Source organism: Nycticebus coucang, chromosome 13 (assembly GCF_027406575.1).
Source record: "Nycticebus coucang isolate mNycCou1 chromosome 13, mNycCou1.pri, whole genome shotgun sequence".
Lineage (NCBI taxonomy): Eukaryota > Metazoa > Chordata > Mammalia > Primates > Lorisidae > Nycticebus > Nycticebus coucang.
In genome coordinates, this window is record NC_069792.1 from 23360834 (window position 1) to 23374905 (window position 14072).

At 37.4% G+C, this 14072-nt stretch overlaps 1 protein-coding gene and 1 non-coding gene across 4 annotated transcripts in view; one reads left to right on the top strand and one right to left on the bottom strand.

The window, feature by feature from the left end:
* Positions 1-11121, top strand: part of TERF1 (telomeric repeat binding factor 1) — a 33563-nt gene extending 22442 nt beyond the window's left edge. The window contains exons 8-10 of one of the 3 annotated variants that reach the window (XM_053558911.1): positions 1045-1136; positions 7034-7137; positions 9496-11120. In XM_053558911.1, the coding sequence (XP_053414886.1) occupies positions 1045-1136; positions 7034-7137; positions 9496-9672 (373 nt within the window). In that variant the 3' untranslated portion in view covers positions 9673-11120. Of the gene's footprint in view, positions 1-1044; positions 1137-7033; positions 7142-9495 lie in introns of those variants that run through there. The other 2 variants (XM_053558912.1, XM_053558913.1) reach the window with 2 other exon arrangements.
* LOC128564254 (U6 spliceosomal RNA) lies at positions 3361-3467 on the bottom strand. Its single transcript, XR_008374095.1, has one exon. It is a non-coding gene; the product is annotated as a U6 spliceosomal RNA (small nuclear RNA).
* Positions 11122-14072: the final 2951 nt, after the last annotated feature.

Genomic DNA, 14072 nt, shown 5'->3' on the forward strand with positions numbered 1-14072 from the left:
GCCAGATGTTATGGGTTGTCCATGATAACACCGAAGTAGTTCATTTACAGCAGCACTTACGTATGGAGAAAGGTCTTTGAATGATGGGAGGTGTTTAGAAGGATAGTGAATAGCTATGAAGAATTAATAGTTGGTGATACACCTCAGTGTCACAAATCCTCAAGGGCTGAGGTTTCCACAGAAGCAGGATTCTGAAAGTTACATTTATTGAGAAATGAAAACTACTATAATACCTCTGGGCTCCTTTGGTTTTTGGAGGATGGAAGATGAAACCAGTTTCTACTTGAGAGGGCCACAAAGGAATCCTTGGGAAAGTGCTAGATTTTGCAGAAGTCAAACAGATGGAAGAATTGTGAAGAGCATCCAGGAAATACAATAGAAACTTTTGAGAGGGAGGGAGAGAAGAGAAGACGGAAAGAGCTAGCTGTTGGCATAGGTTATTTACGGGAATAAAAGTATAACTAAAAGAGCTTACCTTTTAGGTGGAGATAATTGATACAGTTTCCCAAGTTTAGGGAAACTGCTTTTTGAGTCTTAGCTTTCTGCGTAATAAAATTAAAAGCTAACACCAGCTTGCAGCTTTGTCAAAATTATACCATATCTTACATTTCCAAACAGGCTTACCTTTCAGAAAAGCTCTTGATTTCTGAGTAGATAACATGAAAGAGAAGGAAGTCTAACAACAGAAATTTTAAGAAGCTTGAAATTTAAGGTTTAGAGTGAGATCCCATCTCTAAAAAAATAGCCGGGTGTTGTGCCAGGAGCCTGTAGTACCTGCAACTTGGGAAACTGAGGCAAGAGAATTGCTTGAGCCTCAGAGTCTGAGTTTGCTGTGATCTATGACACTCTACTGAGGGTGACAAAGTGAGACTGTATCAGAAAAAAAAAGAAATTTAAAGTGAAAATGGGCACTAGCAGAAGAGTACCAAAGAGGGGGGGCTATGCTAGAGCATCCTAGAGCAGATGAAAACAGATTGTGTGACTAGTTGTCATAGCTCTACTAATCTTTCTGGAACCAATCACAAGCTTTCATGTTCCGTTTAGGTCTCACAAGAATCTCTTCTTATCTAATTTGAAATATGGAAGCCAGCAACAAGACCTTAATAAGAAAAAAGAAAGAGTAGGAACTCTTCAATGTGAGTACTCTTATTATAGTTTTAGAAGTGAAGAGTTGTGTCTCCAAACAATCCAACTGTTGACCTTACCACTACAAAATGGAAACATACTTCAGAAAACAGAAGCACAGGGCGGCCCCTGTGGCTCAAGGAGTAGGGCGCTGGTCCCATATGCCGGAGGTGGCAGGTTCAAACCCAGCCCCGGCCAAATAAAAAAAAGGAAAAAAAAACAAAAACAGAAGCACAAAGAAGCTAAATGTCTTGGCTTCATAGAGTTAATTCAGGTGGTGATTATGCCTAGCTAACTGCCTAGCTTGGAGTTCTTTAACTATGGTATTCGTTTTTCTAACTTAACTGTATTTGACAGCTTCAAACACAATCATGTGCTGCATAATGACACTTTAGTAATTTTGCGAATGACACTGGCCCCATAGGAGTATAATGGAGCCTATATAGACATCTGATACATGGCACTTGATATTAATATTGCAGATCAAGTAGGGGAAATGATTGCTATTCAGTAGTGGTTCTGGTTTTCCACATTAAAATGTACGTGCACATATCATCTAGGTTTGTGTAAGTATACACTATGATATTCATATATGGAAATCACCTAAGAATACATTTCTCTGAACATATCCTTGTCATTAAGGAAAGCATGTGTATAGTTAGTTTTCTGAGAAGTACAGTTGAGAGCATTGAATTAGCAAATACTGAATCATTACTCCTAGGGGAAATGCGAGGTTAGGTTCCTACGAGCTTCTGATCACAGCATTTTTGTGAACTGATCAATACATAACCTTGTTTATGTGTGTTTCTGTTAAGACACTTTATTATATATGGTTGACTCATTCATATTTAATCACTATCAGTAGCACTGCGTAACTCAGGCCTAACTAAAGCTTATATAACACACATATTTTCTCTGTAAAAATACAGCCCTTTACACTTAGGAACATTAGGTAGCACTTCAGTTCTACATGTGGGGGCAGTAAAATTGCAAACAAAAAGCACAGAAATTCAAAAAATGTGTCACTAAACAAACCATGAAAAAGATACTTGTTATTAGTATGAGAGATGAAACAAAGCAGAGCATTGCCCTGTTTTATCTCAGCTGTGGAAGCGTGCATGTCTGCCAATTCAAAAGTTTTCATTGCCTTGGATGTGTCCATCAGTGACCCTCAAAGTGTTGTATTGATTGATTTTGAAGTTAGACAAATTTTAGTAGGTCAATGAATTTTCGTATAGAATCCCTGAATTATTAGGATTGACTATATAGAGAATCTGTATCCCCTTATTGCATTTAAACTTTGTTATTTTATGAAAGGAATTGCTGGATTTAAGAAAAACAATGCCCCAAAAAGAAAAAGAGCTCTTAAGAGTGAGTGGTCCATTTACAAAAAAAGGAGCAGTCCATGATTATTTTCAATTATAATTTTATTGCAAGTTCTATCTTAAGTATATATTCATTTAAAAGGCATTAAATTATTATTATTATTGGGCGGCGCTTGTGGCTCAGTCGGTAAGGCGCCGGCCCCATATACTGAGGGTGGCGGGTTCAAACCCAGCCCCGGCCAAACTGCAACCAAAAAAAATAGCCGGGCGTTGTGGTGGGCGCCTGTAGTCCTAGCTACTTGGGAGGCTGAGGCAAGAGAATCACTTAAGCCCAGGAGTTGGAGGTTGCTATGAGCTGTGTGAGGCCACGGCACTCTACCGAGGGCCATAAAGTGAGACTCTGTCTCTACAACAACAACAACAACAACAAAAAAAAATTATTATTGATCCTATATTAATATCCTAGATCTAGTACAAATGCAGGAATTTTTAAACCTTATAGATCCAAACCTAAATACTTTTAGGTCATAATAAAAATAATAAATACCATAATTAAATTAGATTTTTTTTTTGTGACACTCAAGCTTTCGCCCTGGGTAAAGTGCCATGGTGAAATCATAGCTCACAGCAACCTCCAACTCTTGGGCTCAACCAGTTCTCCTACCTCAGTTTTTTGAATTTTTTAGTAGAGACTGAGTCTCTGACTCAGGCTGGTCTCGCATCCATGAGCTCAAGTAATCTACCCACCTTGGCCTCCCAGAATGCTTATACTCCCAGAAGATACAGGTGTGAGCCATCATGCCTGGCCTGAAATTAGATTTATTTTATAGTCATAAGGTACTAACTTGATGCCAGGCATATAGTAGGCCTGCAATAAATATTATTGAATAATTTTTTTTTTTTTTTTTTTTTAAATATGGAACGCTTCACGAATTTGCGTGTCATCCTTGCGCAGGGGCCATGCTAATCTTCTCTGTATCGTTCCAATTTTAGTATATGTGCTGCCGAAGCGAGCACTATTGAATAATTTTATTCATACCTGATAACTGATGACATGCACACTATTAGCTAATATATGAAATACAGCTCTAAAACATTTATATTCATAGGTATTATTATCACTTTCATTTTGAAGTGAGAAAACTGAAGGTCTGAAGTTATTTGCCTAATGTTGGAATTCCAGAATTGATTTTGGTTTGGTTTTTTTTTTTTTTTTTTTTTTGGAGGGAGAGTCTCACTTTGTCACCCTTGGTAGAGTGCCATGGTGTCATAGTTCACAGCAACCTCAAACTCCTGGGCTCAAGCAATCCTCCTGCCTCCAAAGAAGCTGGAACTACAGGCAGGCACCCACTATTTTTTTTTTTTTTTTTGTAGCGATGGGTTCTCACTCTTCTTACTGAGTCTGGTTGCAAACTCCTGAGCTGAGGCAATGCACCTTCGTCAACTACCCAGTGTGCTAGGATCACAGGTGTGAGCCACCATGCCTGGCCCAGAATTGTTTTTTGTATCTGTTGCTGCAAGACAGCTATGAATCATAATTCTAGACTATTATAGTTAGAATATTTTTCTGGATTTCTAATTTTACAGTCCAAGTTGAAAGAAAAGGAGACATTAGATTGTTCGTGCTCTATCTACATGGTATATCAGTAATTCAACTTTGATGAAGATCATAACCTCTTTGCAGAGCAGCTTGCCAATGACTATAGCTGTTGAATCTATAAAGTCTTGTTGAATCTATAAAGTCTTGTGAGTTTTGGCATGTTTCTTGACTTTTTGTTAGCTATCAGTAATATGAACATTCTTTTAAAAATTCAGTTTACTTAAATGGTACCCAGGTGCTCTCTCTGTATTTGACAGCTTCAAATACAACCATGTGCTGCATAATGACACTTCAGTAATTTTGTCAATGACACTGGCCCCATAGGAGTATAATGGAGCATATAAAGACATCTGATACATGGCACTTGATGTTAGTATTGCAGATCAAGTTGGGAAAATGATTGCTATTCAATAGTGGTTCTGGTTTTCCACATTAAAATGTACGTACATGTATCATCTAGGTTTGTGTAAATACACTCTGATTGTTTTTAGATGTTTTATTATTAGATGATATTAGTTTTGTTTGTGCTAAACCTATTTTTGAAAACATTTTTTCCAAAAGCAAATTTTTGTTTTGTAAAATTGAGATATGCTTGGGAGAACATCGAGTAATTCAGAAAAATTAAAAGTATAAACAATTACTCAAATTCCTTCTATGTAGGAAACTCACTAGCATTGAGCAAAATTATTATCAGTATTAGAGTTAAAAGCTTTTTATATGTAAACTCATTTAATTCTCAATCTTAAGAGATCAATTCTTTTTATCATCCTCATCTTACAGACAGGGAAGCTGAAACAAAAAGAAGTAAAATGCCTTCATTTTCACAGTATAAAACAGAACCAGAGCCAGGATTAGAAATCGGACATTCTCATTCCAGAGCCCATTCCTTAACTGCTAGATAGACTGCCTCAATAGAAGAATGGGTAGATTGAAAGCAAGTAAAATACAAATTTAGGGAAATGTGATCAGGTTATAAATATATTACTTGAAAACGTGTTTGCATTTAATGTTAAAAAGTAAACTGAAGGACTGAGTTTTATAGAAATGTTGTTCACAAGAAATAATATCAGTACCCTGTATGATCCCTCCGAAATAATGAAATGCTTTACTTGGTAACTTGTGGCAAGAGAGAATGAAATGTTTTGAGAAGCTGGGTCTGGTTTGTTCTATAACTATACAGTAACACTTTATACCGTTAAATACGGCTCACCAATCCCTTGTTTTTCTGTTATATTTTATATAATCAAGATCTATGACATGGTTTTCTAACCATAATTTCCAAAGTACTTTAATCTTCTTTATTTAAATTTATTATTTATTTATCTGTTTATTTCATTTTATTTATTTATTTTTTTGAGACAGAGTCTCATTATGTTGCCCTTGGTAGAGTGCTGTGGCATCACAGCTCATCGCAACCTCAAACTCTTGGGCTGAAGTGATTCTCTTGCCTCAGCTTCCCAAGTAGCTGGGATTATAAGCACCTGCCACAATGCCCAGGTGTTGTTGTTGTTGTTGTCATTGTTGTTTGCAGGCCCAGACGGATTCGAACCCACAGTCCCGGTGTATGTGGCCGGCACCCTAACCAATGGGCTACAGGCACTGAGCTGAATTCCCTCATTCTTTAGCTCTTCGTTTGGATTTATTTCTTGTTTTATATATAGGCTTTATAATTTCTAAACTCTTACATGCAAAAGAATGTTTATTCTATTTTACTTAAAAGGATATTTGATTAAATATAATCTTTGGAAATATTTTGTCATCACAGCTTTGCGTCTGATTTTGGACGCTGTTGTGGAGAAGTCTGACATTACCCTGACCTCTTTCCACCTTTATACAAGTTGCTTTTTCTTTGTAGATGCTCAGGTTTTTCTAATATGTTCGTTTAAAAGCATGAACATATTAGAATTTAGAAAAATGGATAGATTGAAAGCAATCTATGTATCCAGCAGTACTTTACTGCTCTAGCTGTATCGTACACATTTTATGTTGGATTTTCAGGTCAAAATAATATGTTCTTTTCCCTTGAGACTTTAATTGACCTATGGGCTATTTTGAAGTTTGTTTAACTCCTACATGCCTTTTTGTTATTGATTTTCAGTTTCTATTTCAGTGTAAGATGCGATGTAGAATTATTCTTTGTTTTTTGGGTTTTTTGGTAAAGATTTGGTTTGTTGCCCACAATATGGTCTATCTTGGTGATTGTGGATATGCACTTAAGAAAATATTTGAATTCTGCAATTGTTGAAAATGTTTTAATTAGGTCAAGTTGTTAATAGTGCTGATCAGGTGTTCTATATCCTTACTCATTTCCTGTCTACTTCTTCTACCAATTGCTGAGGGAAGAGTGATGAAATCTCCAAGTATAATTTTTTGTTTTTGAGACAGTCTCAGTTTGTCACTCTCAGCACAGTGCTGTGGCATCATAGCTCACAGCAACCTCAAACTCTTGGGCTCAGATGATCCTTTTGCCTCAGCCTCCCAAGTAGCTGGGACTACAGGCAACCACCACAACGCCTGGTTATTTTTAGAGACGTGGTATCGCTTTGCTTAGGCTGGTCTCGAACATGTGAGCGGAGGCAATTTACCTTCCTTGGCCTCCCAGAGTGTTAGGATTATAGGTGTGAGCCACCCCGCCTGGCCCTTAAACATTTTCTTAAGAAAATTTCACAACAATCCTGTATGATAACTATTTTTCCATTCTGTAACAGATGATGAAAAGACAGGCTCAGGTAGGTGAGATGACTTTTTAAAGTCATAAAAAAGTCAAGACTCAAACCACCACTCCCTCTTGATTTTCAAAGGCTGTGATCTTTGCACTGTGCCGTGCTGCTTGCAGTTTTGAAGGAAAAATATTAAACAGGTAGAAAGTGTTCTTTTTCTTAGAATAGCTAATAAATAAATAAGAATTTTGGATAATCTTTGGAAATAATTTGTTTTTTCTTTTATGTGAAATAATTTTTGATGATATTCTTTCTATTTTCAGGTAAAAGAAAGATAAGAGAGAGAAGAGCCACGGAAAGCAGGATATCACGTGTTTCAAAGAGTCAAGCAGTAACTCCCGAGAAACATCAATCTAGAAAAAAACAGGTATTTATTTTTTATTGTATTTGAATAATGTTTATGAACCTTTAAGTTATAAATGTGCAAAGTAATCTCTAACATACTTAAATTTTCCTTTTAATCTCTTTTAAAAGAAATACAAAAGAAAAACTAGAAAATAGTAATACCCATAGGATAAAATTTTTCCTATTAACAAGAAGAGCTTTATGTCTCATTCAGAAATAATTCAACTTTTGTTTCCAGTGTTCTTGAGTTTCTGCTTTTAGCCCATCCTCCCAGTCTCATTTTCCAAAATGCTAGAATTATAGGCATGAGCCCCCATGTCCAGCCCTTTTTTTCCCCCTTTGCACAAGCGAATTTGCAAATGGCTCATATTAAGGTATTAAAGCTGGCAGGCTACTAGAGATACCTCCTGTAACTCAAGGTTATTTGGAGCTATATTTCTCCCCAGTGAATGTAGCAAACAGGTCCTAGTTTTGATTTGCTTTCTACAGATACTACTTGTCTGTGGGATACTTTTGATCTTAGACCTACCATCTCTGTCCTTTTGAGCTATAGTGGGTTGAGGGCAAGCTCCTGCTGTTGCAGACCAGGGATTTAGGGTGTGCACCTTAGGGTGTGTTCTTACTTTGAAAGGGTATATACCTCAGGCCTTGAGATATCTGTAGGTAAAGTGCTTGTGACCTGCTTCCTCAGGTCCTTTTTCAGTTGGCACTGATTATGTACCCCTTTTACCTATATTATGGTTCTGATGCTTGCTTTGTCTCTTCAGACTGTTTTTTTGCCTTTTATCTGGCATGTTTTTAATCTTTTTGTTGATAGCTGGACATAATGTACCAAGTACAAGGAACTGAGATAAATGACCCTTGAGCATGAGGTTTTATGTTTATCTGGCTGTGTTTATTGATTGCTAAAGCTGTAGGTGTTAGAGACTAAAAGTACCTCTAGTATCCTTGTTTTTGTCTCTTGTTGTCTTGGGTTTCCCTAGAGACTGCTTCTTATTAAGGATCTGATATTAAGGGTCTGAAGCACCTCTGAGCTTCAATCTTCAGGATCCTGGTTGATGTGGTGGTCAGGTAGGGGGAAGGGAAGCATTCTCTAGTCATCTGTATAGGTATCATTGTTTTAGTGAGCCTGTGGCATGGGTCGTGACGTTCATAAGTGCTTCTTAGTTTGCTGCCCCTGCTACCTCCCTGAGTGAGGAAGGGAGGTAAAGGGGGCTGGAGCTGGGTATTTCCATAGGTTAGTTAGGCTCTTATAAAGATCCAGGGTTATATTATGGCAAAATTAGGGTCCCCTGAGGGCAGGATTTTGTTAAGGAGAACAGAATATTCTGGGACTGTTTTTGAAATGGGGAGTATTTCAAAATGGCAACCTCAAACTCTTGGGCTCAACTGATCTTGTCTCAGCCTCCCAAGTAGCTGGGACTAAAGGCACCCACCACACAGCCTGGCCATTTTTTAGAGACCAGGTCTTGCTCTTGTTCAGGCTGGTCTCAAACTCATGAGCTCAGGTAATCCACCTGCCTTGGCCTCCCAGACTGCTAGGATTACAAGTGTCAGCCACTGTGCTTGGCCCCAAATTGTATGTTTTAAATTAATTTATGTTAGTTGAGTTTTTATAAATCTGTTTTAGAGGCTCAGCGCCTATAGCTCAAGTGGCTAAGGCGCCAACCACATACACCAGAGCTGGCAGATTTGAATCCAGCCCGGGCCTGCCAAACAGCAATGACAACTACAACCAAAAAATAGGCGGCTGTTATGGTGGGCGCCTGTAGTCCCAGCTACTTGGGAGGCTGAGGCAAGAGAATCTCTTAAGCCCAGGAGTTGGAGGTTGCTGCGAGCTATGATGCCACGGCACTCTACCCAGGGCGACAGCTTGAGGCTCTGTCTCAAACAAAAAAAAAAAAAAAAAGGAAATCTGTTTTAGAGAAGAGTTGAGTTGTATGTGTATATATGACACTTCTTCAACATAAACAGAATAGGGTTTTCACTGAGTTCATTAATGGAGTAGTAACATTCGTAAATTCTCTTTGATAGATATGGAGGATTAATAAATATCAGTCTATTAACAGTTGAAGAAAAGTATCTAAAGAGACAGTGTGGGCTTAATTAACGTCACATTGAATTGGTGTATAGCTGTCACTTTCTAGCTGTCTGATCTTGGCAAGCTGAGCTTACGTAAAATGGACAGTAATAGTAATGACCCTTAAAAATGTTACCATGCTAAATATGACATCTTATATAAAATCTAAGAAATGTATAGAGAAATTCTTCTATCTTTAAGAAACTGTAAGCTTTATCTTGATGAAAAAAGCTACATTTATAGTAGGTATACTCTTTTTAAAGAATTGTTTCTATAAATAACTTTTGCTTTTTTTTAAAGGCATGGCTTTGGGAAGAAGACAAGAATTTGAGATCTGGGGTGAAGAAATATGGAGAGGGAAAGTGGTCTAAAATACTATTACATTATAAATTCAAAAATCGCACAGGTGTTATGTTAAAAGACAGATGGAGGACTATGAAGAAACTAAAACTGATTAGCTCGGACAGTGAAGACTGAATGTGTTTCTAAAAGCTTGACAAAGAGACATTTAAATATTTTGGTCACTATTTTGTTTGAAACTTGCTGGTCATTCATGTATCTTAATGTTTTTTTTAAAAACATTACAGTATTATTCTGTGATAGTCAATGAATATGAGGGTTTATAGTATAAGTAAAATTACCGTATTCTTAAAGAATATTTTTGTTTTGATAAATTTATTTTACCCTGTCACATTCAATATTCCTATCCCCAAATCCTGTTCTAGTAAAAAGAAGTTAAAACCTGATAAGAGAAAAAATAATATTTCTGGTAACCTATGTCTGTAGGCTGACCTCAAGCTTATCACATGAATATGGAAATGAATTTTCTAAATCATTGTATATTAGTCCTTTGATATGACATATGATTGCATGTGTGGCCTTAACATACTACTCAGTTACTAAGATGTTTACTAATAGAAGGATAAATGTACAAAGTAATCTTTAACATACTTAAATTTTCCTTTTAATCTCTTTTAAAAGAAATATAAAAGAAAAACTAGAAAATAGTATACCCATAGGACTAAATTTTTCCTATTAACAAGAAGAGCTTTGTGTCTCATTCTGGAATAATTCAACTTTTGTTTCCAGTGTTCACTTTGACAAAGATGATTTTCAATAAAATGTCTTTGTAACCTGATGCCATCAATACCAGGTTCTCTGATACCTTAGTTTAATATATATTGGGCTTAAATAATATTCTCCAAATGCTTACGTTGGTATTAACCACGAGCATCTTGACATGTATGATAAATAATAAATAAGGTTCAGTAGACCTTATGTACCATATAATTTTGAGTTTTCCCCAACATTTTTTAGAAGATTTAGTCACACTAACAAGAATTAGTTAGCATTTTGAGTTCTGTGTTTTATTTAATACGTGAGTGAAAATATTGAAGTGTTTGCATGAAAACTCAAATGGTAGTATTTTTAAATGTCTATTCCATTTCCTATTAAAGTATTATGCATGAAATTTCTCTTGTTCCTGAATTTATATTTTTCTATGGACACAGTAAACAGAAACGTGCATAATTACTCCGTGCTTCCTAACCGAGTCTTGTTCTGTTCTACCACACGATACTGTCCCTGTTTATTATAGGCATTTTGATAATTAGCACCAAAGGTGGCATCATGAGTCAGTATAGACTTGTAAGTCAGTTTCCTCATTTCACACACATACTGTAAATCACCATATCTAAGTTGCCATTAATTTTAAGATGTTATTTCACGTACCACTAAAAAAGAAAACTCATTATTACTTAAACGTGTGTTTCATTGTGGTGCTTTCTCATTTAGAATTTTATTCTACTTATTAAAAGAGCTATTTATTTAAACATAAGATTTTGTTAATGATTTGTTGTGGGTAGAGATGGGGTCTTGTTATGTTGGCCAGGCTGGCCTCAAATGATCCTCCTGCCTTTGCCTCCCAAAGTGCTGGGATTATGGGTGAGGCACTATGTCCTGCTTTTATGCTAGTGTTTTTGTTTTTTAATTGAAAACAGATTTTTTTTCTGGTTCTGAACTTTCTGCATTCAAGGCTTTTTATATGTAACTTGTGGACCATAAAAAGGAAATTATAAACCAGATAAATTGGGTAATATATTCCTAAAACTTCATCTCCAACCTGAATCTTCTGAATTCTTTTTCATTAGTCAAGACAAAGTGTTCCTCTGCTGCTTGGGGGTATAATTTGGTGGTGTCAGCCTAGCTCACTGCAGCCTCAGACTTCTGGACACAAGAGATCCTTCTGCTTCAGCCTCTTGAGTTGCTGGGACTACAGTCATGCACTGCTATGCCTGGCTAATTTTTCTATTGCTATTAGAGATCAGGTCTCGCTCTTTCTCAGGCTGGTCTTGAATTCCAAAGCTAAGGTGATTCTTCTACCTCAGCCTCCCTGAGTACTACGATGATAGATGTGAGCCACCATCCTTGGCCCAGAATTACTTTTTTAAAATTTGAATTTTTATTGAGATAATTGAAGGATCACATGCACTTGTAAGAAATATAGAGATCCCTTACACACTTGGCCCAGTTTCCTCCAATTTTAATGTTTTGTAAAAACTATCACCACCAGGATTTTGATACTGATATAATCCATCTTATTTCCAGTTTTATACTGCATATATTTAGTGATAAAATCTTTTGTGTTTATATATTTACCACCACAGGCAAGATACTGAAAGGTTCCAACAACACAAGGATCCCTCTCATTGCTTTTTCTAATAATGATACTCACCTCCCTCCTGCATCCTTCTGCCAACCACCACCCTATCACCTCTTTATAAAATCTAAATATTTAAAAACGTTAGAGAGTGATGTAACCAAAAATGGCAAGCAGGGAATTCCAAAGATCTTGTGTTTCCACTGAAGCAACTAATAATCTGGCAAAAACTTTTTGAAACCCTGAGATCTAGTGAAAACAACAACCAGTGAAATGCCTAATGAAGGGGCTATTAAATTGTGGGAAATGGGTCTTGCTATTTTTACTGACGCACCTGCCATTTCTCATTCCCCACCTGGGCAGCAGCTGCAGACTCACTGGCCAGCATTCCTGATACAGCTTGATGGTGCTAGAGGGGGAAATAGATATCATGTTCTCACAGAAATGTAGGCGTGCGTTTGACCTGGCAGTTCCCTGAGGTTCATTTCAGTGGTTTGCCTTTGTTTTGCCCTCTGTAGGCTGTACCAACCTGACAAGCAGCATTTTTCAAAAGCATTTCAAAACACTGCAGCTACCTGGGGCCAGGTTCAGCAGGTGGGGTATGCAGCAAACAAACCAAAATGCTGGGAAGGAAAGTTCTGGGGAGGAAGATTGTTAGGGCTCTCTTGTGTGTTAGGGAGACGCAATCCACACACATTTTCAGAAGAGACCTATCCCTGTACCTCTAACTGATTTTTATATGTTTGTGTAAGCAGGAGGTGAAGGCTAAGGCAGAGTTGTAGGTGCCTGGCCAGGAGCCAGTCTGTAAAGCCTGGGAGAGTATCTTTTGTTCTGTTCTTTTGGACTCAGGACATTTAAGGAAATCAAATGAAATGCTGTATGTATTGTTTGCCATTTTCTCTTGCACTCTACTTACATTTGTACAATTCAGATTGTATGTAGCTGTAGCTTATGTTTATTTCTACACTGTGATCCATTATATGATTATATCATTTGTTGTGCTATTGGTGAGCATTTGAGTTGCAAAAATTAATGAAGTTGTGAAAATAAATGAAAACAGATTATTTATTCAAGTGTAGCATTAGAAATAATACTAACCATGACAAGTTAGGTGTGAATGTTGTAATCGCAAGAGCAACCATTTTTTAAAAGTACACATGAATAAATGAATTAAAAAAATACATAATAGATAAAATGGAATACTAAAAATTACTCAATCCCCAAACAGGAGGGAAGCAAAAACAAAACCACCACAGGGACAAATGGAAAAAATAAGACGGTATATTAAATCCAACCACATCAATAATTGCATTAAATGTTAATGATCTGGGGCAGCACCTATGGCTCAAAGGAGTAGGGCACCGGCCCCAAGTGCTGGAGGTGGCGGGTTCAAACCCAGCCCTGGTCAAAAACTGCAAAAAAAATGTTAATGATCTAAGCCTGAGGGGGCAGGCAAACTCTGTAAGAGCCAGATAGTAAATATTTCTGGCTTCGTGGGGGGCTGTAGTCTTTGTGTAATCTGCCTGGAATTAGCCATATGTAATAGTAATATTTAACTGAGTGGATATGGCTGTGTTTTACTGACCCCTGCTGTTTGTATTCTGTTAAAAATTGTACTTCATGAATCTGGGAACTTCTTTTAAATCTCTCTTCCCGCCCGCCCTCCCAACCCCCATGTTTGGAAGTTTCCAAGTTTGGAACCTTTTTTCATTTCTTTTTTTTTTTGAGAGACAGTCTTGCTATGTCACTCTCAGTAGAGTGCTGTGACAGCACAGCTCACAGCAACCTCAAACTCTTGGGCTTAAGCAATTCTCTTGCCTCAGCCTCCCAAGTATCTGGGACTACAGGTGCCCACCGCAACACCTGGCTATTTTTTGGTTGTAGCCGTTTGGCAATCCCAGGCTGGATTCAAACCTGCCAGTTCCAGTTATGTGGCTGGCGCCCTACCCGCTTAGCTACAGGCACGGAGAAGTGGAATCTTTTTTTCCCTGGAGACAGAGTCTCATTCTGTCTGTGTGGACTGCAAGATGTCATCCTAGATCACAGCAACCTCAAACTCTTGAGTTCGAGCTTGGCTAACTTCTGGTCTAATATTCCACTAAGAATATAATGTTCCCCTGTTCTCATTTAATTATTCCCACCTCAATCTGGCCTTAGCTTTGGCTTCTGGCCCCTTTGATGAGGAAGAGAGGACAATAAAGGAAGTAGGGAGTGTAAA